This window comes from Sarcophilus harrisii, chromosome 1 (assembly GCF_902635505.1).
Source record: "Sarcophilus harrisii chromosome 1, mSarHar1.11, whole genome shotgun sequence".
Classification (NCBI taxonomy): Eukaryota; Metazoa; Chordata; class Mammalia; order Dasyuromorphia; family Dasyuridae; genus Sarcophilus; species Sarcophilus harrisii.
In genome coordinates this window covers 16,289,559-16,317,376 of record NC_045426.1, presented here as the reverse complement: position 1 = coordinate 16,317,376, position 27,818 = coordinate 16,289,559, and the positions used below count along the sequence as shown (strand labels likewise).

General features: G+C 43.0%; 1 protein-coding gene across 4 annotated transcripts in view; it reads right to left on the bottom strand.

The window, feature by feature from the left end:
* Window positions 1-27,818, bottom strand: part of BBS9 (Bardet-Biedl syndrome 9) — a 282,920-nt gene that overhangs the window by 180,433 nt on the left and 74,669 nt on the right. For all 4 annotated transcript variants that reach the window (XM_031952936.1, XM_031952951.1, XM_031952944.1 and 1 more), the window contains 3 exons: window positions 15,064-15,245; window positions 8,461-8,537; window positions 5,108-5,161 (listed from right to left, as the gene is read on the bottom strand). In XM_031952936.1, coding sequence (XP_031808796.1) covers window positions 5,108-5,161; window positions 8,461-8,537; window positions 15,064-15,245 — 313 coding nt within the window. The remainder of the gene's footprint in view (window positions 1-5,107; window positions 5,162-8,460; window positions 8,538-15,063; window positions 15,246-27,818) is intronic.

Sequence of the window (27,818 nt, the reverse complement as noted above, 5' to 3'; positions counted from 1 at the left end):
TCAGTTTGTTTCTCCATCATCTGTCTCTCCATTCTACCTTCACAATATCTTCCCAGCTCTCCCTTCTCTTTCAGCCCCCCCACCACAACCTAGTTCACTGACATTCAAAAAAACTGGTCTAGAATTATACTTATTTCAGGACTTGTCTCACAGCTCCCTGAAGACAGGATCATGGCTTCTTCATCTAAACAGCCCTTCAGATGGGACCCTGAACACATTTCTTCAAATCTGGATAAATCTAATGTGAGATCTCATCGATGTGCATGTCCCTCCACTGTTGGAGATTGAGACCCTCCCCTAATTCCCCCAAAGGAGCCCACCAATGTACTGCAGGCCCTTCTCTTATCTCCTGATCTTGTGCCAGCAGAGCCCCGAGGCTGGTCACTCAGGATCTGGCTGTCCCTATTTTCCCTGGCCACTTACTTCTCTGATGGCTTCCTTCCATCATTTCTAATGGGATCCTTTTGCAATGGATTTCAGTGCGCCCAAACCCATCACACTTCTCTCCACTGGATTTATTTCCATATCCAAGACAATGTCTTTTCTCTCTTTGCCTCTTCCAGTGAACACTCTAATCAGAGCTCAAAGTCAAAAGTCAAGGAGCCAAACTCTGGCTCCCTCACAAAAGGTGGAATCATTCCTCTCTTGACTCTACTTCTCTTTGCCCGATTCTATCATGAAATTCCAGGGCCTCTCAGGGACACAGAACACCAGTCAATAAGACTTATCTTCCTGAGTTCAAATCTGGCCTTGGGAACTTGGCAGCTGGAAGACCCTGGGCAAATCAGCTAACTCTGTCTCAATTCTTTCATCTTAAAATGAGCTGGAGAAGGAAACGACAAACCACGCCAGGATCTCTGCCAAGAAAACCCCAAATTAGGCTAACGCAAGTTGGATGTGAAATGACCAAACCATAAGAAGAATCACAGAGCTCAAATCACAGAGACTTCTTTAGAGGGGGAGGCTTCCCTTCCCTTCCCAGAAGCCCAGCAGTCTATGGAATGGTGAATAAAGGGATAATTTGGGGCGATGTGCCACAGAGGTGTCAAATACACAGGCCGCATGTGGTCTGTGCCATGCTACCACATGAAGCAAATCAAATGAAATATAACTGGGAAACATTTAATAAAATAATTAAAAATACAAAAAATATAGATAATACAACATTTTAAAACTAAGTCAATATGGGAATCCTCGTGGATGGATTAGTGTCATCCATTTCTGTTTGCATTGTCTGACATGCCCATTTCTACCTCCCCCAATGTATCCCAATAAATTCTGGAAATATCCCTTATCTATTTTGAGGGACATATTTCCTTCATAAGCCTCAGCAGCTCTGCTAAGTACTCACATTATATCTGCACTAACCATTATAGCAAAACCAACACCAAACACTCATGGAAACTGGCAGGACGACCAGTGGAAGTGACTACCGTACCCCAAGTTCCCAGGGCCTGGGCTTCTTCAAGACATCCTAATTATTCCAGACAACACTTCAACCCAGACGTCAAACCTCGGCGGGCTGTGGGCAGAGGGCGAGGTCACTGCCTTCTTTCCAACACCAAAGCGAACCAACCACGTGCCAAGCACTTGCCCACCGGAACTAAATTAAACCATCCTCACTTTCTCTGCTTTAAAAAATAAAACCAACAGCTGAAGACAAGAAACAAACAGGAGAACCTTTATCTAGGGTCCGTGCTACTGCTGTTCCCCACCCAAATTGATACTGAATTACATCCAAGAGGGGTTCACTCTTGGGCATCTGGTTGACGTGTGTCGTGTGATATGATATCCACAAGCCTCGATTTATTGGGTGCCAACAATGCAACAGGAGCAATCGAAGAAATAACCACAGGATCCAAGAAGTGGGTCAGAAAGTCCAAAACGTTAACCAAGACTTGGCTTAGAGTAAATCTTCTATTTGAATCGGGCAAAAGAGGCAAAGTTGCAGGAGTGGGTGGGGGAGAATAATTTAAGGATTTTCCATGGTATTTCTAGCTTCCCTTGCAAACTGAAATACAATCCTTAGGAAACATGAGCCCGCATTTTCATCCTTGTTATATAAGCATAACCCCAAAGTCCTTCCTGGTTGCCTGGATAGATGGTCACGCATCATGAGCCCAAACTGAAGGTAGCCTCATCTTCACTCACTTGGAACGGATGGAAAAAATGGTCTCCATTAAGAGGATTTATTTACTATCCTGGAAACTTATATGGCCGCACATCTTGGCTGCCATTGTGATACATAACCATAAGGGGAGATTTATGTCTAGACTCTGCAGAGAAGCCATCGGGCTGAATAAAGGGGTCCCCACGCCATAATCTGACAGGTCTTGCACAAATCTCTTGAGGGTACAGAACCATCGATTTAGAAGAGACTTCAAAGGTCAATGAGCCCAAAGCTATCCCATTACAGACGAGGAAACTGAGACCCAAGGTGGTGCAGGCTGTATGTGGCAGGACCAGCACTCCCAGCCAGATCTCCCCACTAAACAGTACTGCTCAGCAAGAAGACACAAAACGTACAACTCAGCCATCTAGACTAGGGAAGACTCTTCTAGTAAAGGAAATGGTTCTTCTCAGTCCCTTAATGTGATGTTGCTGCTCCATGGGAAAATCCAACGTGGGAACAGGAGGCAAAAGTTGGAGGCTACCACCTCCGATCCTCTTGTCCTACAAAGGACACGGAAGGGAATGACTTGGCCAGCATCGTCCAGGCAAGAAGGTCCAGGGAGATTGAACCCAGATCTGCGGATTCTACACAGGAGCCGTGTAGACACAAAATGCTTCTGACTCCATGTGCAGGATGAACCATCCAAAGCCCTCCAAAGCCCAGCTGCAGATCATTCCTGAAACTCAGTGTTTTTACTGTGCAAGCACTTGACTTCTTGCCACTAATGCTTTTCTAAACTAAGTAGCATTAAGGGGATGGAGCTTTTGATTGGATTTGGGAGTTGGGGGAGAGAAAACTGGAGAAGACCACCCTTGTTTCCCATGGCAGAATCCCAAAAAAGGAGCTTGGGGAGCAGTTACACATGTGGGCTGCCTTCAGCACAGAGCCAAAGAGCCCAAATGGAGCCACCAGTTGGATCCAGGGAAAACTAACCCAATTGGCAATGTTCCACGCCCTCCAAGGGCAGCAACCAAGAATCTGAGTAGTCGTGTGTGTATAAGTGTGCAAACATGTGTGTATATATGTACGCAAGTACATGTATATGTGTATGTTTGTGTATGAAGGGTGAGAAAGTGATGAGAGACAGAGAAAGGGGAGAGAGGGAGGGAGAAGGAGAGAGACAAGGAGAGAGGGAGACAGACAGAAACAGGGAGGGAGAGGGCACCAAGCAAGTTTTGCCTGAACTGCCAAAATCCACAATTTTCTGGTTTCCAGCACTGAGGAAATGATAACTGGGTTTTTCCCCCCAAAAGAATAGTGCTTAGCAGGCCATACACTAAATGCCCAAGAAACATATGAGTTTGGTTTCTGGCACACTGAAAGGCGAGGCCGACCGGTACGGCAGACAGAAGCTGGCTTCTGGGTCAGGAAGCAATGGATTGATGAGCTGCATTTGCTTGGTTCCCTTCGCTGCTGCGCACTGCACTTAGCGCCGGGTTGCCCGTGAAGAGAATCAATCGGTCCTGACTCCTCAGGAGGCAGAAACAACAAACACAGGGCTTGAATCTACTACCCAATGCAGCTTCTGGCACAGATAAGTATTTCCAGGTAATTCCAAGGTAATTAGGGAGATCCGCAATGGGGACAGGGGTTCCCAGAAAGGGATTAGAAAGGGGGAAGCCTGAGGTAAACATCACATCTCAGGCACAGGAGGCAGCAAGTACTGGGGCAGGGACCAGAGAAGAGAATACAGCAGTCTGTGGTGAGTGGGGAGGGGCTCTGAAGGCCACGACTTTAAGTTTCCACTTAACCTTGGAGACAATAGGGAGCCATTGCTGGTTTTGGAGCAGTAGAGAGAGGTGGGCCACAGCATGAGGTGAAGCAGAGAGTGTCTGCAAAGGCAGCGGTCATCAAACTGAGGAGCAGAGCAACAGAGAGGGAAGATGTAAGAGGAAGAACACCAGGAGTGAGTGTCAAGGGAAACTCAGTGGATGGGAAGCCACGGGACCAGAAGCATGGTGGTCCCAAGAAGCAAAATTACACATCACCGACAGAGCTGACAAGGACAGCAAAGGCCACTGAAGAGTCCAACTCCTTCATTTTCTAGATGAAGAAACAGATGGAAAAAGGAGGCCACGGAGGCAGGAAGTAGCAGAGGTGAGGACTGAGTTTGAATTCCCAGATTCTAGATCCACTGATCTTCCCATCATACAAAGATGCCTCCCAATGGCTTTTATAGAAAGATGAAAAATAGGAGTTCCATTGTGGACAGGGAGATTGGGAGTCTATGGGAAACCCAAAGTGGAAATGTCCTGGCAGCTAGGGGTGCAGACCAAGCAGGAGACAGGAGGATGAAGGCAGAGTTGGGAGGCATCTGCACTCATTGAATTCAATCACCATGAGGGAGGCTGCTAGAGCAGGGGAGAATAACTGCATGAGGTCCAGGCCCCACAGAGCACCTTCCTTCCCTCTATCACCAACTTCACCGAAGGACAAGGCCAGAACGATCTGTCTTAGATGTTGCAGAAGAGGCTTGGGATCAAGCAACCATAGAATGCCCAAATCATCAGAAAGATTCTAAGACCAGAAGAGGGGCGATCCTCTGCCTCGTTATGCTGTCAGGCTCTGGAAGCGAGCCCTGGTGAGCGTAATCTCCTGCATCTCTCCCCGTCCCTCCGATTCCCCATGAGATATGTATGGTTTCGCCAAAACCGCATATGTCCAGGCCCAGTCACATGAAGGCTGCAGGACAACCCTTAGCCTTCCCTTCCATCCAAAAGCAGTCCTAAATGAGACTCATGCTACAGCGTACCTCGTCAGGAAATTTGTCACCACAGATAAGGCCGTCCGCTCCCCCGGCTGAAGGAACAAGCCCTGAAACATGAATCCCCCTGGAGGCTTTACTGCCCATTTCGTGAGCTACTTGCAGGGAGAACGCCAGGATGAAATGTGGGCTACTGTCTGGCATGCGGCCACCTAGGGTTTGCTCAATACCTTCACTGTGACAGAGGGGACGACTTCGGCTCCCACTTCATTGCTGGTGGCTTGCTGTGGAGACAGAAAGAGAGAATCAGGAAACAGGGGATAGCAGGGGGGAAGGGGGAGAGCGATCACAATATTATACATGAATGAGAGAATACAATGGATGCAATATAAACTCCCCACCATCAAACAGCTAAACAGGGAATTGACTGTAAAGCATTTATCACTCTGACGACAGACTAAAATATACAACGAAGATTTTAATACCTCCTCTTTTAGGGAGACATAAACTCAGATTTAAAAGATCCCACAGAAAGGGGGAGAGAAAAGGTCACACTCTATATCACCAAAGACATTAATGTCCAATCTCTTTGAATGCTGAAACTATCTATTTCTCCAAACTTGATGTTTATGTTGCCTGTAAATCTCATCTTGTTTTCCATTCTGAAAAGCCTTCCTTGCACATTCAATTGGAGAAAGGCACCTTCTCTCCTAAAGAGGAATCACATTCTCAGAACTGCTCCTTAATACCAAAAGAGATTAAGTTTTTAAGGCTAAAAGGCTTTAAATGTTAACTTCTGGTGACTGGTGATAATTATTCCCCAAAAAAAGACTTCCATCATTAGATCAGCTGACTTTCTTTGGGATACATTTTCTGCATTTTAAAAAGGTTTTGTCTCTAGAAGCAACTTTGTGTTCACTCTATATTTAAAATAAAAATAAAATTTGACCAATGGAGTCTGCTCTAATAAGTGCAACTCAAATTCATGTCTTAGTAAGCAAGGGCAGATAAAATAAAATTCCTATCTAACCAATGGAAAATAATTGATGATTTTGTTTCTTTATAAGGAATAGCCAGTAGAAATGCTTGTTTCTAGAACTATATAAAAAATTCAGAAATGAGAGATATAGTAGAATTTAGTGTGTGTATATATGTATATGTATAGTGGGTATATATGTATATATATAGTGTGTGTATATATGTGTGTGTGTGTGTGTGTGTGTGTGTGTGTGTGTGTGTGTGTATAACACACAGATTAAGAGAAATAGTAGAAGGAGGAGGAGCAAAGATGGGACCAGGACAGGAAGAATTGGGCTCAAGACCTACACATGACAAAAGCATTATGGTCATGAGCCAAGGCTCCCAATCTCTCTAGACCTCCGGCAACCATTCACATGGAGCCAAGTGAAGGATGAGATGAATTTAGTGTTGGCAGAGGAAGGCCCCACATCCCTCCAAATCACAGATCCTTAAATTTATCAAAATAATATAAACTACATCGTTCATCTCATCAAGATCTGATCTTCCTTAATTGTGGGTAAAGTGGAGAGATGAATATGGAATGAATGTGCAATCAAAAGACGTGAGTTCAAGTTCCTGCCACTTCCTATCAGTGTGACCATCAGCAAGTCCCTTCCCTGACTCTCAATTTCCTCATTTGTAAATGAGAGGGAGTCTAGATGACATAAGATCCAAGATCCAAGCTTGATTTCAAGCTGGGCTTTTCATTCAAAGAACAAAATTCTGTTTCTTCCATTTGCAAAGATGGAGCTAAAAATGAAATGTGCCCTTCTCTTTCCATTTTCTTAATACATGAACATCTTTGAGCATCTCAGTACTTGAGGAACAGTGCATACAAAACAGCATCTCCCAAAAAGGAAAGGTAGAGAAGAAAGAATGCCATTTTAGCCAGGCTCATTATTTTGTCTGTTTCCCAACAGTATTCCCTTTGCTAGTGGCTGCTCTTTTACAAATGAATGATGGGTCCTGACAACAGTCACATCAAAGGAGGAAGGATGGTGCTGGAAAAAGACCCCAGAGGAAAGAGTGAGGTAGATCACCACAATATCAAGTTTCTTGTCAAGGCCATTTCCTGAAAATACCTACAGCTGTTAGGATACCAAAAGGCAATCACTCATTCTAAATAACTTATGTTGAAAGTCACCTAGGAAAAAAAATCTTGAAAAGGGTGTGGCCCAAAGCCAAAAGCCATCCCTCATGAAATGAGGAGAGGTGGGAGTGCCGACTGGCCAATGAAAAGCCGCAGATCTCACGACCACGACATCGGGCCAGATGAAAAACCATGCACTAAGTTGGAAGGTCTGGAACAGCACCTGTCCTGTGTGCGTCAGGGCCTACGTGGTAGCATGTTTTTAAAGCTCACTCCCTTCACTGAGCTATGGCATGGTGACGTGACTTGTAGTATCCCTTGGGTCTCAGAGTTTGGACAGTTTGGACAGTGTGTCTTTGAAAATCACATGAAAACTACTTATTATACTAGTTTCTGGCACTGAAGCGATTTCCCAGGCTGAATGACAGGGCAGGAGAGCTAAACACAGCCAACTCTCTGTGCTGGCTCATTGGGCTAAGTTGACCAACTCTGAAGAGTTTAGCCCCTTCACAGATCCCCTTGGCCCCAGAGTGCAGACTGTGAAATGTGGCTTACCAGAGTTCAATTAATCTCATGCATGGAGCAAAGGGACTGAGGAACCGGGCTGGTTGACCGAGAACTGTCCCACTTGTAAGCCTCTGCAGACAAACCCTACTCCAAACCAACTTAAACCTTCTGCCCTGTTGTCACTTCATAGCATCGGCCCCGGCAGAGAAGAAAGAAAGAGGAAAAATAAAGGTGCAGACGGCTCCCATTCCACAATGGTTTCAGGAAGCTAAATACTGCTGGGAGATTGCTGGTCCCTCCAAAAAAGGGGGGACATACTGCTTCTTTGTAAGAGATACCAACTCAAGCAACAAGGATTATGGTTCTAAGAGGCCCCAAAAGTCATAGTGGCTATGGATGAAGCTCAATCAACTGTAGACCTTTAAAAGAAGTTATCAGAGCCTGTTATGAGACTTTAAGGATCTGTGATTTCACCAGTATGATTCTGCCCTCCCCCATTACGATGACAATCCTTCTCTGCCTTCAAACATACTTCATGAGCTGCATTGGCCATGCCATTCATCCAGGTTCCAACCAGCCTCTCTAAATTTAGCTGGGCTAGACCCCACACCAAGGGACTCTGCTCATCATGTGCACTTCAGCTGAACCCCATCTCGTTGCCCACCGGACGTATGTGCCTGAGGTCTTTGGCTTGGCCTGACTGAGAGAAGAGATATCTGGCCCTCTTAAAACTCTTATGTGCACAGACAGGTGTGTAAGGAAATGGACAGGTAGGTGCTACCAGCTGCTGCTGCTGCATCTCTCCCTTGTAGGGAGCAAGGAACTGTGTTATTTTGGAGCTAACCAAGCCCAAACTGACCTTCTGAAATTCCTACTTGGGCCTTAATCCTATTTTGCATCCTCACCCCCATGACCAGCACTGATTCTTCACAACAACCCTCCCCCCCAGTAAATGAATTCACATACAGACACACTATCCAGGGTGGAGGAGACGGTGGCAAAAACCGACAGAAAATCTTCTTTCTCAGACAGCGTCAGAGGACCTGCAAAGAAAGGTCCAAGTTAAATATTGCCACAGGAATGCTAGTCTTGCCCCCTAAAAACCATCATTAGAAATGGTTTCCCCATGTTTATTTTCCACTTTGGAAATAATCTCATTGATTTTATAACAAATGGAAAAATCTCAGTTAAATGAAAAACATAACTTAAAAGAGCGTAAAATTTTTAATTCTAAAGCTATCAATTAGACTACAGAGAGATCTTTAAATGTATTTTTATTATGAATTGCATAACTATCAACAAACATTCCAATGTGCAGGAAATAGATTCTAGGATGTGGTTCGGCTTTTAGGTGCATAGGAAATCTGACAATAAAGTAGCCACACAAGGGTCATTTCTGTGCTCTTCTGAATTTTTCGGTTTCTCATGTCTGTTGCTTTATCAATGCCTATTTCCATATTTCTCTCTGTTTGCAACTCTACTGCTTCACACTCATTCACTTCCAAACCCTTGTAAGAAATGAGTAGCTTCAGGATGATTTCAGCAAAGCCTGAATACCCCAAACTGATCCTGAGCAAAGTGAGCAGAACCAGAACATTGTACATGGCAACAGCAAAACTATGTGGAGATCAAGTAGGACAGACTTAGCTCTTCTCAGCAATGTGGTGATCCAAGGCAATTCCAACAGATTTGGGAAGGAAAATGCCATCCACATCAAGAAGGAGAACAATGGAGACTGAATGTGGATTGAAGAATAGGATTTTTATAGAGAAAGAATGGATGAACTAAAGTGGGTGGAGAGAGGGAACAGTGATTTCAGGATTTGTTCATTGATTGTATATGTGGTAAGTGTGGGAAACGAGGAAAAGAAGGAAAGGAGGGGGAAAGAAAGGAGGGGGAGGGAGGGAGGGAGGGAAGGAGGGAAGGAGGGAAGGAAGGAAGAAAGGAAGGAAGGAAGGAAGGAAGGAAGGAAGGAAGGAAGGAAGGAAGGAAGGAAGGAAGGAAGGAAGGAAGGAAGGAAGGAAGGAGAAGAGGAGGAAAGGAGGGAGGAGGGAGGGAGGGACAACAAATTTAGAAGCCTCTACCAGCCTGGCAGGGAGGAAATGCTCTCCCCCAGCCATTCCTACAATCTGACCATCATCAGGCCAACTTCCCCCATTTTTGGGTTTCTTGAGGCAATAGTGGAAAATCTGTTTTAATACCCTATTCTAGGACATACAGAAACAGTCCTGCCTTATAAATCTGTGCCTGTCAAGAGGGATGAGACTAGCTCAGCGTGAATGTCTTACTACAGACACTCTATCTATGTATCTTGTTTCTGACCTGTTGTCTCCCCAACTAGGATGTGAGTCCCTTGAGGACAGGGCCTAGAACAACAATTTATTAATTAAATAATAAATGCTTGTTGACTGGCTGGCAACACGTGTAGATACATATGTATTATATGTATATAGAGAACCTGCACATGTGCTGTGTGTACATATGTAAGTGGGTGGGTGCATTTGGGCAGAGTGATATTATGGAAGACCTCAGACACTCACCAGCTGTGTGACTCACCTCTGTTTGCCTCGGTTCCCTCATCTATAAAATTAGCAGAAGGAAATGGCCATTCCAGCCTCTTTGCCAGGAAAACCCCAAATGGAGAGTCACAAAGCACAAGACACAACTGAACAATTCAACAATAAAAGCTGAGGGCACGTGTGGGTGTGTATTTGTACACATGGACATACGTGCACACAGGTGTTTGATCCAAAGTAGAATGGGTTACAAGCTCCCCCCGAAGTAGCAGCTAGACAACCACCAGGGGGGATGGTGGAGAAGGAGCTTATATAAACTAGACAATTGAAGTCCTTCCAACTGAATAGAACTTTTCACATATGAGCACTACTTTTGATAAATTTAAGTCAATCAGAATAGTGAATATTTAAGTGAATAATGGTCAACAAAATGTTTAGCATTTTGACTTTAAACATATATTTGATATCAAGTAACTTTTAATACTTTTATAAAATGACAAATCATTTTCACACAAAAAAAGGATTTAATAGTCTGTATTCTCATATATTTTGCAGAGAAATAATTTTTTCTCCTTTTAAAAAATAAACTGATTTGTCATTTTGACCAATATGTTAATTTTTTAATATTCTGTTTTTCCCAATCGCATGTAAAAACAATTTTAATATTTTTTTCAAATTTTGGGTTTCAAATTTTCTCCCTCTTGTCTCTCTACCCATTGAGAAAACAAACAATTTGACATGGATTATACATATGTAGCCATGCATTTTCCATATAATGAAATTATATGGATTATACATATAATAGTCATGCATTTCCCATCCCATATTTTTGCATAAATCATTCTGAGAAAGAAACACAGACAAAAAAAAAATGAAAGAAGTAAAAAAAAAAATCTTTGATCTCCCATTCAGGCATTACCAGCTCTTCTTTCATCATAAGTTCTTCAGAACTGTCTTGGATCACTGTGTTGCTGAGAATAGCTACATTATCCAGAGTGGATCATCCTACAATATTGCTATCACTGGGTACAATGTTCTTCTGTTTCACTTTGCATCAGTTACAGTAAGTCCATTTTTTTTAAAGAGCATTCTGCTCATCATTTCTTAAAGCATAATAACATTCTATCACAATCATATACAACTTGCTCAGCCATTCCCCAACTGATGGACATCCCCCAATTTCCAATTATTTGCCACCACTAAAAGATCTACTATAAATATTTTTGTACACATAGGTCTTTTTCTTTTTTTTTTTTAATCTTTTTGGGATACAGATCCAGTAATGGCATTGCTGAGGGTATGACACAGTTTTCTATAGCCTTCTGGGTATAATTCCAAATTGCTCTCCAGAATGGTTGAATCAATATACAACTTCACCAAAAGTATGTTTTATTTTTATAATTTTATGTTTGATTTTTAATTTGTGTTTTCATTTTCCTATTTGTTATTTTCCTTTTCCATCATATTTGGCCAATCTGGAAATATGAAGTAGTAAGTAGTTCAGTTGTTTTAATTTGCATTTTTTCATATGATTATAGCTTTACAAATGTTTGTGGCAGCCCTTTTTGTAGTGGCTAGAAACTGGAAACTGAATGGATGTCCATCAGTTGGAGAATGGCTGAATAAATTGTGGTATATGAATATTATGGAATATTACTGTTCTGTAAGAAATGACCAACAGGATAATTTCAGAAAGGCCTGGAGAGACTTACACGAACTGATGCTGAGTGAAATGAGCAGGACCAGGAGATCATTATATACTTCAACAACAATACTATATGATGACCAGTTCTGATGGATCAGGCCATCCTCAGCAACGAGATCAACCAAATCATTTCTAATGGAGCAGTAATGAACTGAACCAGCTACGCCCAGAGAAAGAACTCTGGGTGATGACTAAAAACCATTACATTGAATTCCCAATCCCTATATCTATGCCCACCTGCATTTTTTATTTCCTTCACAAGCTAATTGTATAATATTTCAGAGTCTGATTCTTTTCATACAGCAAAATAACGTTTTGGTCATGTATACTTATTGTGTATCTAATTTATATTTTAATGTATTTAACATCTACTGGTCATCCTGCCATCTAGGGGAGGGGGTGGGGGGGTAAGAGGTGAAAAATTGGAACAAGAGGTTTGGCAATTGTTAATGCCGTAAAGTTACCCATGCATATAACCTGTAAATAAAAGGCTATTAAATTTTAAAAAAAAAATGATTATAGCTTTGATTAATTACTCTGTCTGAAAACCAGTTCTTCATCTCCTTTGACCAGTTATCAATTGAGGAATGCTTCTTATTTCTAGAAATCTAATTCAGTTTTCCTATGTGTGAGAAGAAAAAAGTCTATCAGAGAAACTCACTATAAAAAGTGTTTTTCACAGGAATGATTACCAAATATTTCCTTCCATCTTGTTTTCCCCATTTATCCTGCTCTCTCTCTCTCCTTTTACCATTCTCAAAGTTTTGCTTCTGACTTTTACCTTTCCCAAACTGCCCTTCTTTCTATCAGCTCCCCTCCCAACACTTTCTCTTATCCCCTTCCTTTCCTATATGAGATTTCTACACTGAACTGAGTGTGCACATTATTTTCTCTCTCAGATAATTCTAACGAGAGTAAGGTTCGTGTACTTCCTCCCCCACTTCCCACATTTCCCCCTCCACTGTAAAATCTCTTTCAGGCCTCTTTTACATCAGACAATTAATCCTATTCTACCTATTCCTTTTCCCTTTCCCAGTGTATTCTTCTTTCTCATCCCTTAACTTTATTTTTTAGATAATCATACCATCACATTCAAATGCACACTTCTATTTCTAACTGCCCTAATAAGTGTTTGAGGTCAGATTTGAACTCAGGAAGTCCAGCACTCTATCCATTGCACCTCCAGTGGTCCTGATCTATATCTGGCCACCAGACCCAGATGTCTCCAGAGGGGAAACTGAGGCAGGTGACCTTGCCCAGCCTCCCTCACTAAAATCCAATTCTCTTGCACGTCATGGCATCTCCTCCCCGATCTCATGGGCCTCTACAAGAATAAAGGACAAACAACCATCATCTAATAATGAGAAAGTTTAAAGAGCTAGAAATATCATCTTCCCATGCAGGAATATAAAGCACTTAACCTTATCAAATTCCTTATGAAATCTCTTTCCTGTCTACCTTTTTATACCTCTTTTGCATCTTGAATTTTAAATCACATTTTCTATGCAGCTCTGATCTTTTCATCAGAAATGCTGTAAAAATCCTTTACTTCACTGAACATCCATTTTACCCCTCAAGGAGTATACTCTGTTTTGCAGGATAGGTGACTCTTGCTTGTAATCCTAGCTCCTCTGTCCTCTAGGATATCACACTCCAAACCTCCAATTCTTTCCTGTAGATAACCTTATGCTGTCTCCTTGATCTGGAAGGTCTGAAATTTGGCTGTAATGTTGCTGGGAGTTTTCATTTTGGCATCTCTTTCACGAAGTGCCAATTAAGTTGAAATGGCTAGGTGGTATGGTGGACAGAATGCTGGGCCTAGAGTCAGGAAGACCTGAGTTCAAATTCTACCTCAGACACTCACTGGCTTTGTAATCCTGAACAAGTTATTTAAGATCTCTTAGCCTCCATTCCCCCAACTATAAAAAACAGGGATAATTTTTAAAAAAAAAAAAAAACCCTCCAGTTTTGATTGTGTGGATCAAACAAGATATTATTTATAAAACTCCTAGTATAGCGCCTTAGTATATAGCCTAGTATATATACTATATATAGTATATATATATAAAACTATATATAGTTATAATATATAACTGGTACTTTATAAATGCTTATTCCCTTCTTTTCCCCCTAAATTAAACTGAAGGAACCTAAGACTGTCATGGGTATTCCATTGAGCCAAGGAAAATCCTGTCTTCCTCAAAAGGGCACCTCAAAGTTTAGCTCCTTTCAAGGTGAACCTGAAATGACACAACAAAGTGCCCCCAGCCTTCCTTTACATGCTCTAAGTGGAAAAAACTCATCCATTCTGAGCCTTTGAGTTTTTAAAATTCTCAGTTTGCTTTCTTCCTTTAAAAATGTAATAAAAGAACGTGATCAGGACTGCATCATAATCCCACTTGAATCTGTGTTACCAACTTTAAAATAATCTGTATTTTATCTAACACTCTAAGAGAATCAGAGCAACAACATCTTTATAAAATAGAATCCAATGTATAGAAGTGGGTGTGGCGAAGGAAGGAGGAAGGGAGCTTGGTTCCTTTGTTTTCCTTGGCCTTTGATGCTACACTTCTCTTATTATTCCTACTTGTTCCAACATCGCTTTTCATTTAAAAAGTCCATATTTTCTCCCATTTAAAAAAAAAAAAACAATACACTGGCCTGATGCTGAAAAGTAATGTTTTTCATATGCCTAATGAAAAGCACTAGGTTTTGCTATTTGAGAAAAATATTTCATCATAAAATGACATCCTTGGGAATCAAATACACAGTAATATTGCAGCACTGAAAACTCGGGATGCTAGCAACTGACTTGCCGGTAATCAGTGCACAACTGGTTACGCTCCTCCCAGGTGACTTCACAGTCACCCACATAAATGGCACACACAAGTTACAGATACCTGTAATTTGGGGAAACGGTGTGGACACAACCGCACGTCACCGTGTTGCTTTCTTCTCAAAGAGGTAACAAAAGTAACTTTAGAAAACTTGAGAACATGAAGAAGCAACAGATGAAAACGTTCCTGTTCTCTCTAGCCCCCGATCCCGTCCCTCACCTCGGGTATTTTCTGCTTACTTTAGATCATAAAGAAAAACACAATGCCGGCCAACTTCTAAATCATATTAGCAAGAAGCACACCCCTAAGTAGGACACTGGTTTCCCATCAGCCTCCACACACAAATGAGACACAGATCCCTCACAGGCTGAAGGCTCGACTGTTTTCATAGGTGTGATTTTGAAGTGTCAGGAAGCAAAAAGCAATCCCGCATATGCAGGAGACAAGATGCTGCTCCCTACGTGCGTCAGGCCGTGACGGGGGCCAGGCCGCTGAGCAGTCCTGTGCATACCTGGGGATTTGTTGACATCTCTGATGGTTTTCTGTAGCTCTTTCATTTCAACATCGAGCTCTTCATAGTTTATTTCTCTAGAGTCCACTTTGGGGGCTTGGAACAGAGACGGGTCTGTACCCAAGTAGGAGCACTGCAGATGGCCGTTATCACTCAGAGTGACAATCACGCCCTTCAGGCCTCTGCAGGAAGAAAGGAAAACATCACCTCAATAAAAATTCAGGAGGAGCCTGGCTGAACTTTAACGAATCCCCTAAAGAAGAAAAAGCAACAACAACAGAATCTGATCATTCAAGAATCTAAAAACACCAAGCAGCTATTTCCACCTAGAAGTGATGGTTTTGGGGTCCCAATTCAAATTGTTTTAAGAGATTTATGAGCAGAACCAAGAGAACATTGTGCACAGCAACAGTAAGACGATATGACGATCAACTCTGATGGACGTGGCTCTTTTCAACAATGAGGTGACTCAAGGCAATTCCAATAGACTTGGGCTGGAAAGAGCAATCCATATCTCTATGGAGACTGAATGTGTCTCAAAACATAGTATTTTCACCTTTTTTTTTCTTTCTCATATTTTTTTCTTGCACAGAATGATGAATGTGAAATTATGTTTCAGAGAATCATATGTGTTTAACCTATATCAGATTGGGAGGGAAGCAGGGGGAAAGAGGGAGAAAAATCTGGAACACAAGGTTTTGCAAAGGTGAATGAGGAAAATTATCTTTGCATGTATTCGGAAAAATAAAATTTTAAAAAGAGATTTATGTTAATAGTGACTTGGACAGGCATAAAGGAAGAATCTGTGGTCCCATATTCACACCAGAGCGGTACATCACTGTCCATCCACAGCATTTTCTCCCACGTGATTGCTATCCACATCTTCCCACAAATTCACCATAGAACATCTACGCAACAAGCCTGAATGAAACTTTTGGTGTTTGAATATTCCATAAGAAATAATGCAGTCTTGGCTGTCGTTTACACTGGAGACCTTTCCTGGAGTCACTTAATATTTCTTGAAACTACTACTAGCTAGGTAGCACTTACTGAAGACTTTTGGATTTATTGAACACTTTCAATGTGTTATTTCATCTGATCTTCACAAGAGCCTCAGGAGGACTATTTTATTATTTATTATATTATATTTTTTATATTATTAGTCCTATTTTAGAGATGAGGAAACTGAGGTTGAAAAACATGAAACAATTCGCCCAGAGTTCCACAGGTAATTAGTATCTGGGACAAGATTTGAACTTAGTCCAGAGCTATAGCCACTGAGCCACCAAGCTGCCTTCACTTGTTGCATGGAAGTCATCCTTGGTAACCAGGTCCTAGTTGCATAGATGCTGTGGTAATTAACAGTCATAAATTACTGGAAATCCTAAGTGCTGAAGGTAGGATATTGGGGGGGGGGCAGTAATTGGGCACTCTTGAAAACTTTCCAAAGGCATTCTAGCTTCTGTGTTGGTCTGATTCTGAGCCAAGTTATATGCAGGTAAGTGTCCTGGTGGACTACTTGAAAGGTAGATGGTGGTGCAGTTGATGGAACACTAAGATTGGAGTCAGGAACTCCTGAGTTCAAATCTAGCCACAGACACCTTACTATAAGTGTGACGGACAGTCATTTTACCTCACTTTGCCTCAGTTCCATCACCTACAAAATGGGGATCATCACAGCCCGACCCCTTCCAGATTAGTATGAGGAGGGACTGAGATAATGTCATAAAGTGCTCAGCAGAGTATCTGGCACCCAGGAGGTGCTTAGAAATGTTCATTATCATCATCATCATCATCATCATCTCCTAGAGCCACCTTCCAGCAACACAACCTCAGCCCCAAAAAGGAGGAGGAGGGAAGATCAGGGGAGGCCCTCACCACCCACATCTGCCCAGGTTACCTCCAAACAGAGAGACAGACACCCCAGCAAGGGCTCATCTCTCTGAGTCATGACTGACCAAGGGCAGGAGAAGCCCTTGTGTAGAAAAGGCATCTTTTTGCGTCTTTATTTTCCATATGTGGCTGTGACCAAAGAATGGGTCACTATGCCAGGGACGTGTCACTGATCCCAGCTTGATCTTCTTCCAGATCAGGGGAAGTGATCAGAACATTTACCCTCTCAACAGTGTTCTGAAGATGAGGCTGCTCTGGGACAACCTTGGGGCCCTGACATTCCTGCTAGAAAGTAAATTTAAAAATGGAAAGAGAGAAGATTTCACGGCGCAGGGAGGCCCCGAGGAAGAAACCCCCTCTGCCAACACAGTTCTCTACCTTCTCTATTACTTATTTACTGACTTCTTAAGTTATATAGTATTATATTAAATATTAACTTATAATTTTAAAGGGCTCCCCAGAGCACTAAGGTTAACTGGCTTGGCCAGGGTTATACAAAATAGATGTATCAGGGAAAGGATTTGAATTCACGTTTTTCTCAGTTCTGAAGCCATTTCTATCTGAAATGACATGCTGACTCCCACTGATTTCATCATATGTCCTAAGGCAACAAGAAATCTTTTCTTGGTACTCATGGTTATCTCCCTTTCCAGGGCTCATGATAGACATAAGCTGAAAGATGACATCACTAAGCCAAAGAGGGTTGCTGGTTTCTATGCCAGTTTCCAAGATGGTGGTGGCAAGGGCACCTGCTCTGGAATCACAGATTGTCAGCTCAAACACCATTTCCGGCACAACCTGTGTGTCCTGGAACAACTTCCCTGGGATTCCTCCTTTGAGATCCCTTCAGGCTAAATCTCTACAATTGAAAAGGATGCAGTAGAGAAATTTGACCAAAAATTGACCATGACCCTCAAGTCCAATCAATCAATCAATATATACTTTTTTTTTGTTTTTTTTTTTTTTGTTTTTTTTGCTGAAGCAATTGAGGTTAAGTGACTTGCCCAGGGTCATACAGATAGGCAATCAATATGTACTTTGGCTATGCGCTACTCAGAAGCTTTACGACTTCCAGTCACTAATTCTTTCTTCAAAGTCAAGAGTCAGAAGGTATAAATATGGCAAGAACTAAAGGGTACTTCCAAGATCTGTGATGTCATCACTATGGCTATTTACACCCACTGTGCACTGTGCAATTCATCCGTCCACTCCCGTCCAGGGCCAATGTTGGTCATTCTCTTTTTGTAGGTCTTACTCGGGAGACCCCACCCCACTGGATCTTTTTCCATCAATGGGTGGATGCAACAAAGGTAACAGAATTAAAGAATCTGAGAACTAGAAGAGATCTTAGTATTTTCATCTAGTCCAACCCTCACACCAAGAGTAATTCCTTTTTCCAGCAAAGGCAAGGTATTCCCTTTTCAAGGCAAACAGCTCGTTGATGATACCGTTAATGTCTTTCTACATGTAATCATTCCTAACATGCAACAGCCTGATTAAACCCATCATGAATCTACTAGGCTCTGGATGACCTCTAATCTTTATTCATCAGACCTTGTGATTTTCTGTGATCTGTAACCATAGAACATCACAAAAAGCACACCAATGTTAAGATGGATTCTGATTTAGGGACGGTTGAGGTCATTGAAACAATTAATTCACCAATGTCCTCTCTTTTTTTTTTCCATTCTGGATCCATTATCTACATGCAATGTTTCTTCGAGATATATACTAGCTGCAGTTGATTCTATTGTGCTTTTAAAGCTACTGGGGATCGCATGGTCATCTGACTTCGAGGGCTCAAAAAAAAAAAAAAAAAAACATTTAGAAGTACACCATGAAAATACTTACAACTACATGTCAAAGCTGTTGCACAGTGTAATGGGCCCAAATTCTGGAGCAGTATACTTGAAACAAGGTGTTAACTCATTACCTTATGGTTATCTAGTTTAGCATGTGAGTTCTCTAGTTCAGTATGATTGAGGTGTTAACTCAGTAGAATTAAGATAATGACACTCTAGTTAATATAGTTCTACAAGATTGACACCTACAATGATGTAATTATAATAGAGTATATAAGAGCCAACAAGACTGGACGAGGGATATTCCATCTTTGATCAAGCTCCTTGTGGCTTTCCTTCATTTCTCCACTGAAAGCAAGTCCCATCTGAAGGCCCTCCAGAAATCTGGCCAGGTCCCAAGTGAAGGAGACAGACTATGAAGGAGATAATAAAGAATCTGGGCTTTATCCCTGACTATTCTTGTGGTGATTACTCTGCTGAAAACGAAGGCCGGTCCCAAGACATACAGAAAGCGAACCAGAACATTACAGCAGAGGAAGAGGTAAACGAATGCTAGAAGCTCAAAAGAGTCTTCCAAATTCAGTTAACAGATATCTTAACATTTAGGGGCTTCTGTGTAAAAGTAAGCAGTATGGAAAATAAAGAAAAGTATGCTGGAAAATTCAGTTAAGGACTAATAAATGAAAGTAGCCAAAGGCCTAATTATACAAGCATATAAAAAAGGATATTATATTCAAAGAAAGTTAGAAGATAGTGAACACTGAGAAAACCAAGTAATATCACACATGTTTAAAAAAAAGTATATTTGAACAGAAAACAACAGGAAAATGTGAGTCATTTTCAAATCAGCTATTTACAACCAGAACGTCAACTTCTTAGAGCAAAGATAAAAATCACTATCAAATGAGGATAAAAGTGAAACGTGATATATAACTGAGGCAAATCAAAACTGACCTCTTTGAACAAGTTGTTGACATTGCAAATGGGAAATGAATAAAAGAATAGATACTGACACAGAACATTATCATTGTCTAGCACAGTTCAAACAATGTAAATGAAGCATCACAGAAAAGTCAAAGGAGGACAGAAAACAGACAACAGAGAATTCTAGTCAGAAAAGTCGATCTCCCTGCCAAGCAGTGATATGGCAGCCAAGGGCAACACAGGTTTAAAACATTAATCCATTGATAAAGTTGTACAGAGGATGCTGGAAAACCATAAAGAATATCACCTCATAAATGAGTAAGAAGCCGTGTGGGGAAACAACTCTAAAGAGTTTTGGCAAATAATCCGACTAACCTAGATCATCCCTGGGGCATTTAGGGATAGAACCAGGGAAAAGTCAATGAACAGATGGGAGGAAATGGAAGAAAAAGCTGCAGAGATTTCTATACCTAATTCTTCTTCATGAGCTGAGGAGTGAAGTAGAAATGACTCTTTAAAAATGTAAAGAACAAAGCTTGGAAGAGTTGAACTTGGACGTCTCTGCGGAAGGGGAAATAATTTGGAAGGTAGCAGGACTGACTATCGAGATAGTTCAAAAAGAAAAGGATGAAACCCAAACACTCGGGAAAACATCAGAGATATTATTATTATGACTGTTATCCACAAAAAGTGACTATAACTACTGACCCTTATGAAAGGAGCAAGAGTGAAGAACTAGGTCCCAGTCTTGTCTCTTATCCATTCTAGCCAGGTCAAATTACTTTTCCTCTCAGTGTTCAAGTGATGTTCTAAGTCAGCAGGTTGTGAAAGAGTTCCCAAAACATACGTAATAAGAGAGGGCATTCCCTCCCCAGAGACCCTGCCACTCACAAGGTCATGGGTCCAACAAAAGGCCCACTGTAATGTCTACTTTTCTATCTCTACAAGACCTTGATGGACATCCACACGGAACACAGCCCTGACAAAAGGAGGAGAAGGGGTTAGAAGATTTCCCAAATAACCTTCTGTAACAGACCACGTCATCCTGTCACACATGATGGGAAGGTGTCTCTATGCCCACTGAGAGCACAGGGGGAAACCTGTTGATTCAGCTGAGGCAACTCCTACCTTCAAGCAGGGAGAAGGGGAATGAGAGTTGGTCAAGGATCCTCTAGCAGTCAGTCTGGGGAAGTTCATGGGCCCCTGCTCAGAATATTCCCTTTAAATAACTGAAGAAAAAATCCCAAATTGCTGTTAGAAGTTAGCAAAAAGAGGTGATTTTTTTTTCATTCAAGTTCACAAATCCACCTTGAGGGGCACCATTTTAGAGACTCTGACCTTAAAGGCTCTCCTCTAAAAAAAAAAAAAAAAAAAAAAAAAAAAAAGGCAAATCCCAGTCACGGGCCAAGATCTTATAAGATTTCCTGAGAGTTGATAATGGACGTCATTTTCCTATTGTCACATAACCCAAGACACACTGGCCAAAGGAGTTTGTCATTCATTGACCAAGTGCAAGGGATGCTTCCCTGCCAACGTGGGCACAGGAGGGATCTCTCCAGAAATCCCTACTGCATGTGGCATGGTCCCAATGGCATTCAAACCCAGAGCGGCAAGAACTCCCCAAGGGAAGCCTGTTTTTGGTCGAGTCCTAACTGCATGGATGGAGACAGTTCCCAGGGAAAAAATCCCTTCTGTTGGTGCAAAACAGCAGCTCTTCGACAGCTTGGAGTCTCACTTGGAGTGCTGGGATGTTAAGCATCTTGGTCAAGGGTGGAGGGGGAGAAAAAGGCTTCAACCCATGGTTTTTCTGACTCCAAAGCCGCTCTCTACTCACTATGGCATACCAACTCTCTGTCCACTGGGAGGAGGGGCAGGAAGAGAAAGACAAGAAGAGAGAAAGAGAGAGAGAGAGAGAGAGAGAGAGAGAGAGAGCGCGCGCAACGTGACAGAGAGAGACAGAGAAGAGGGAGGAAGGGGGGAAGGAAGGGAAGGAGAGACAGAGACAGAGATAGAGAGTGAGAGACAGGGTGGGAGAGAGGAAGAGAGACAAGAGACAGAAAAGGAGAGACAGGGTGGGAAGAAGGGGAAGAGAGAGAGGGAGAGCCCCATGCTAAGCCTGGCTGGGGCCAGAAACATCAGAAGGCAGTCACCCCTCAAGGAGTTTACATCCTAATGAGGGAGGGCAAAAGAAGAGATGACAAAATTGAAAATCAGGGTGACAGGGTCGGTAAACCATGCCCTGCACTGGAGGGGAGCACCCGGGGCTAGAGGGCCTCAGGAAGTGAGGGTCTGGGAGGTTCCTGAGGAGGAGGTGGAGACCCCCCCCAGAAGGCTCCCTTGGGGGGAGCAGATCCACTCATTGGCTCTACTGTTGCCCAAGGGAACCCCTGGTTCAGGTATCCTTTCGGTTCCTGCTCCTTTCTGGGGCACAGCGGAGTCCAGCTGTTTCTAGGTCATGTTAGGAGGCAGGGACCATGCTGGGCCTGGGGCTTCAAAGCCAGAAGGAACTCCATGGCGGCATGGCCAAAGGCCAATAAGGAAGGAGCCCCCGGATGAGCCGGGATGAAGTCTGCTGGCAAACAGCTCGAGGCACCTGCTGTGGGGCGGCCCCCAGGAGTGGAGGGAGCCAGCCTGGAGGCCTGGCACAGCCAGGCACAGGCCCCCTCTGGCAAATGTTGGATGGAGGACCCCGGGTAGGTTACCCCATCCCCTCTCAGGGCTCTGAGTTCCAGAGGAGGTGCTAGCCTGTCTTGGTAGATGGAAGCTCCTCATCTGGGACTTCCGCATCTTCGTGAAATCCCAGGCCCTGCCCTTCTCCCTCTGCATTCATTCCGACTTCAACCCTGAGACAGATCTCTAAAGCTCTCCAATGCAGGAAGTACTCTGAAGGCTGGGATCAAATCACCTTTGTTTTTATCCAGAATCCCTGACACGACACCTGGCAGGTAACAGGTGTTTGGTAAGTGCTTGTGGACAATCTCCATGGCACCAATGGGGCCAGGAGCCACATGATCCCTGGAGCTCCAAAGGCCCAACCAACTGTCTACATTCGAGACAACCTCGGGAACTCTGACTTGCTTTACCATCTGCCATAGGTTCAGAGGTGACCCCAGCCAAGCTGATGTTGCCGGAGTTCCCAGCTGGCATCCCCTCAGCTTCCTGTGTGCTCACAGCCCTTGGAGGCCACAGTGTACCCAACACAGGGCATGGCCCCTGACTCACAGCTGCTGTAACCACACGCCATCCTGTGTCTGGCAAACTGTCCATCCAGCATTCAATCTCAACTGTTCTGATTTTTTATATTATTATTATTATTTTATATATTTATATATTATATTATTATTTTATATGGAAATGTATGTGCATGATTGCACACTAATCTCTAACTGTTTACCATCTCAGGAAGGAAAAAAGTAGAAGGAAGGGAAAGAACATTTGAAATTCAAACATTTGTTAAATGTTAAGAATTGTCTTTACGTGCAGTTGGGGAAAAAAAATAAAATATTTCCTAAAGGTTTTTATTATGTACCATTTGATTACCACAGGAACCACCAGGTAGCGTCATAGTGCACAGAACACCAGGCCAGGAGTAGGTAGGTTCATCTTCCCAAGTTCAAATCCAGGCTAAGACATTTGAGGGCTCTGTGACCATGGCCAAGTCACTTAACCGTGCCTGCCTCAGTTTCCTCGTCTGTAAAACTGTCCAGAAAAGGAAATGGCAAACCACTCTGGTAGCTTTGCCAAGAAAACCCCAAAAAGGGTCACAGAGAGTCAGGCGTGACTGATAATGGCTGAAAAACAAAATTTGATTATACATCATACTCCAGTCAAAGAAAGACTACATCTGAAGGGCCATTTTCAAGAGTGAAGCCTTCAAAATATGAAACAAATTACTCTGGTATCGAAAATAACTTGACTGTGCAAAGTGACTCCCACACACATATGGTAATCATTTGAAAAGCTATCTTTTATTGGATTCTGGTAATAACAACGGCATATGCTTTTTGTATGTCTACTCTTACAAAACAAAATTTTCACAACATAACCTTTTAAGAAATCAAAATGCTTCAGATATTTTCCATCATACAATATCAATCCAATAACTCAAGTCTCCGAATCACCAGATTTGTCTGCTAGCACCAACTTTTGATTTATTTTAAAAAGAAAATTACTTTATCGTCTTTGCTTCAGGCAAGCTGGGTGACCGTAAAAGGCTTTTTATGCTGCAATAATTAAACAAAAGATTTATTCTTTTCTTTTCCTGCCCTTTCTCATCCTATGCAACAGAAGTAAATGCAGATTACTTCAGCAGGTACGGTAATGGAGACGAAAAGAGGAAAGGAAAAATACTTTCCTAGCATCACTTTTTTCATTATTGATAACCAATATTTGGAAAAGAATAAAATTCATTCCATATGTGAAGAAATGTATCATTTCAAGACTTCATGCTTCCATTTCTCTGGCTCAAAGATTTCACACCAGACTGGAATTTAAAGAACAGCCAACATTCTCAATCAACCTAAAACAAAACCAAGGTCTGATGGGATAAAAAGACTTGAGGAGCTGAGGGCCTGAAGCTGAAACAAGGAAGAGAGTTCAAGGTTCTAAAGAAGTCCCTGAAGTTGAGTCTTCTTGAATTGATCTACTTAACCCCTGGCCCAGCAGCAGAGCAGGCCAGATAACCAAGCTTCTTTTTGTCCCCTTAATTGTCACACTCTCCTCCACCTCCTTCTCCATTAGTTCCTTCCTCTACCATTCCCCTTCCTCTGACAACTCTCTGGGGATGAGACAGCATCTGAGAAAAGACCTAACTGAGCATCGTGTGAAAGTAACTTCCACCAACCTTCACCCATCTCAAGACTTTCTGTTACTGCTCTTGTTGGAAGCCCAACTAACTCACATCCTGGGATGTTCCCCATGCCCCCACCACTTCCCCTTCCCTACTCGATACAAGTGTCCTGAAAAACATTCCCAGCTGTAAACAAAGTCCATCAGCCTTTACTACATCCTAATGATGGGGGGAAAGCGACCACACTTTGTTATTCATGGTTTATAGAAGGAACAAATGAACTGTAACCAGGTGAAGTGATCTGGCCATGGTGCCAGAGACTTCAGAGAATTCAAGCCTGCAGAATCTCCATCTTATGCTGCTAATCAGTCCTAGGGTTAAAGAAGAAGAAAATAAAACTTCACAACAAAAAGAAACTAGTCAAATGAATAGAGGCAGAAGTCAGAATTCCCAGGCTCTGATCATGATGTGGCTGCTGCCTGACCCTGCAGTTGTAGGGGGTCCATTTACTTTACAAGGATCTAATGATCACAGGAGATTACATTTTTAGGCGCTTAATATGTGCTGCTCCCTTGATTCCTCCCCAGAGTGAGCAGCCCCTCCCCAGTTTACCTGAGACTAGAGTGTTTCCTGGAGATTCAGCTTTGAATGATTATACTCGGTACACCCAGTTATGGCAAAAGAAAGCCATCCTTTTGCAGGAGTGTATCTATGCTGTACACAGTGCTTAAAATCCAACAGATACAGAGGCTTCTGTCACATCTGTACAGAAGTGACATCAGCCTAATTGGTTCCATCCCCGTTCAACGGGTTAGAACACAAGATGGCATAAATCGGCTCTATAAACGTTGAGCCGGCTCAAGCCCCAAACAAGCCATTTCAACACAATAAGGCACCAGGCCCAAATGCAATAATCTCTCTCCTAATAATATTTCTTCTGGTTTTTATGTGTATCTGAGATCATAAATACACAAAAACCAAAAGCAGAACTACATGGAGAGCTTTAGGAACAAAATACAGTAAACCATGCGAGAGGTTTCCTTGATGGAAATACCCTGATCAAAGGAAACATTAAAACACCGGGCAAACAGCCCTCAGAGGGTCCAGCTTGAAGGATCCGGCAGCCCATCTTGTTCTTTCCTAGGCAGGAAAGGGGGTTCCAAAGACAAGCTCAGGCTGGCTGCATCTTCAGCACCAGCTGCCTGGATAGCAGGATTCCCCAGGTCCCCTCTGCACCTAGGCCTTGGGTGACAGCTCAACTTCTTACAAACTGTCCCTTCTAATTTGGGAAAAGGAAAAAAAAAAGAGGAGAAGCTGAGCTGAACAGGGATTTAGGTACTAACCAAGCCACCGGTTCTGTATGACAGTGAAACAGGCTGGTCTGCGAGCTTATCCCTCTTTGATCAAAGTATCCATTCAAACTGGTTTTCTCCGTGGAGTCCCGATCTTCAGTCCCCAGCCCATTGGGCCAACGATTGCTGACATAAGTCATCACCTGACTAGCGCTAAGGGCTACAGTCACCACGTCAGGGCTCTGCAGATCGCCCCAGAGCTGACAGAACTTTGCTCACTAGCTCTCCAATGGGCAGAGCATTTGGTGGAAAATCCATGATCTGCCTATTCTGGGAACAAGCTTAAAGAGAAGCACAATGAAGTTGGCACCTGAGTCCTGTTTTCCCACATGTAGAATGAGCAAGTTGGGTTATGGGACCTCTCATAGCCTTCCAGGTCTCAGCCCTCAGGAGGTGATGACTTCCTTCCAAGAACACACCCAGAATATTCCACGTGAATGAGATGGCAATTTGTAAAGAGCAAACATGATTTATTTGAACAATGCTGAAGGAACAGATTCCTGAAATGATAAAGATCGCCGTCATAGCCAGGAACACAATCCTAACAAAAGCCAACACTTTGATCGATGGGTCTGAGGCTGAAAAACAGCAAAAACCTGCAAGGGGAATCCTCTGTTGCTTCCGGCCCACTGTCATACCCAATCGATGAAGACAAAAGTCTGTCCCCAGACTAGCTAAGTGGGAGGAGAATTTGAGATTTCACACAGATATGTGTGGGAGTGTACACACATATGCAGAAATCCATGTGTGTGTATTTGTGTGTGTACACTCACACAGATGATTTCTGTTGTGGCTTCTATTAATTATAAGCACAGCTAAGTGACGCTGGCATTGTTGAAAGTAATAGATAAAATTTATCGGAAAAATCCCAATCCACCCACCTCGACTCTTATTTATACTGATGGAAACAGGCAAAGCCTTCCACAAGGCCTTGAAGAGAATCTGAGAGAATGAAATGTCCCTGGGAAAAGCTCAGCTTCCCACGTGGGGGCTGATGGCAGCGGACTCCTGGCCCCCTGCTGTGTGTAGGCTGAGGGGCTGCCTGGCTGGCGGTCCCAATATCCATCAGGCCATCTCCTGGAGATGGGAGCAGCCTTTTACTTCCAAAATTCTTTCTTTTGGCTTGTTTTCTGAGGCACACATCCCAGAAAGACCAAACGCTTTCCCTTCCAAGTCAACAATGACCCTTCCGAAAGAGCCCCTTCCTATGGAGCACACTCGGAGATTTCCAGCAAAATTGGTTTTTCATCCTGCAAATAGTGAAGATAACCAGACATCCAAACCCAGATAATTTTCCATCAGAAAGATGGATTTTTACTGGACTTTGCTTTTCTTCCCCTGTTGTTTGTAACAAAAGCACTAAGGCCTCAGATTCAAGTTATGTTTATCTCATTTCCTATCATAAACAAACCACAAGTGGAGGTCTAAACAAGCTCGCTGGAGGGCACCTGCGGGGCCCTTCACCTTTAATCTTCCCACGGGGAGCATATTGAAGTGTCCCTGGTGGGAAACAAGTCAGGTCTAGATAGTCAGAGGTTAGTTGACAGAAGAGAAAAATGGGGCAGGACCCTGGGCAGTGCTGGCAGTCCCAGAACAGTTCTGCTGGCTGCCCAGAACAGGAGGCACCAGGAGGTGACCCAGCCGAGCTCATGCTGGCCACAGGAGACCCCTGGGGCAGATGGAGCCCCCGGGATTGGGGCGGCTGTCTCAAACTGAAATAATTAAGCGTCACTCTTTGTGACTTCCCAAGCACTGCTTCATCACTACTATCAACAACAAGAAGAAGAATAGCTGGCATTTAAATAGCACTTAATGTGTGCCAGGCACTGAGCTAATTTCTAATGATTACTTCATCTGATCCTTACAAGAAGGCGGGGAGGCAGGTGCCGTGTCACTGTGCCCACTTCATGGAGGAGGACACTGAGGTTGAGGGCTTGCCCAGGTGTGAGTGTGGGCAAGTCTGGGTCTCAGTTTCTTCAACTGTAAAAAGGAGCT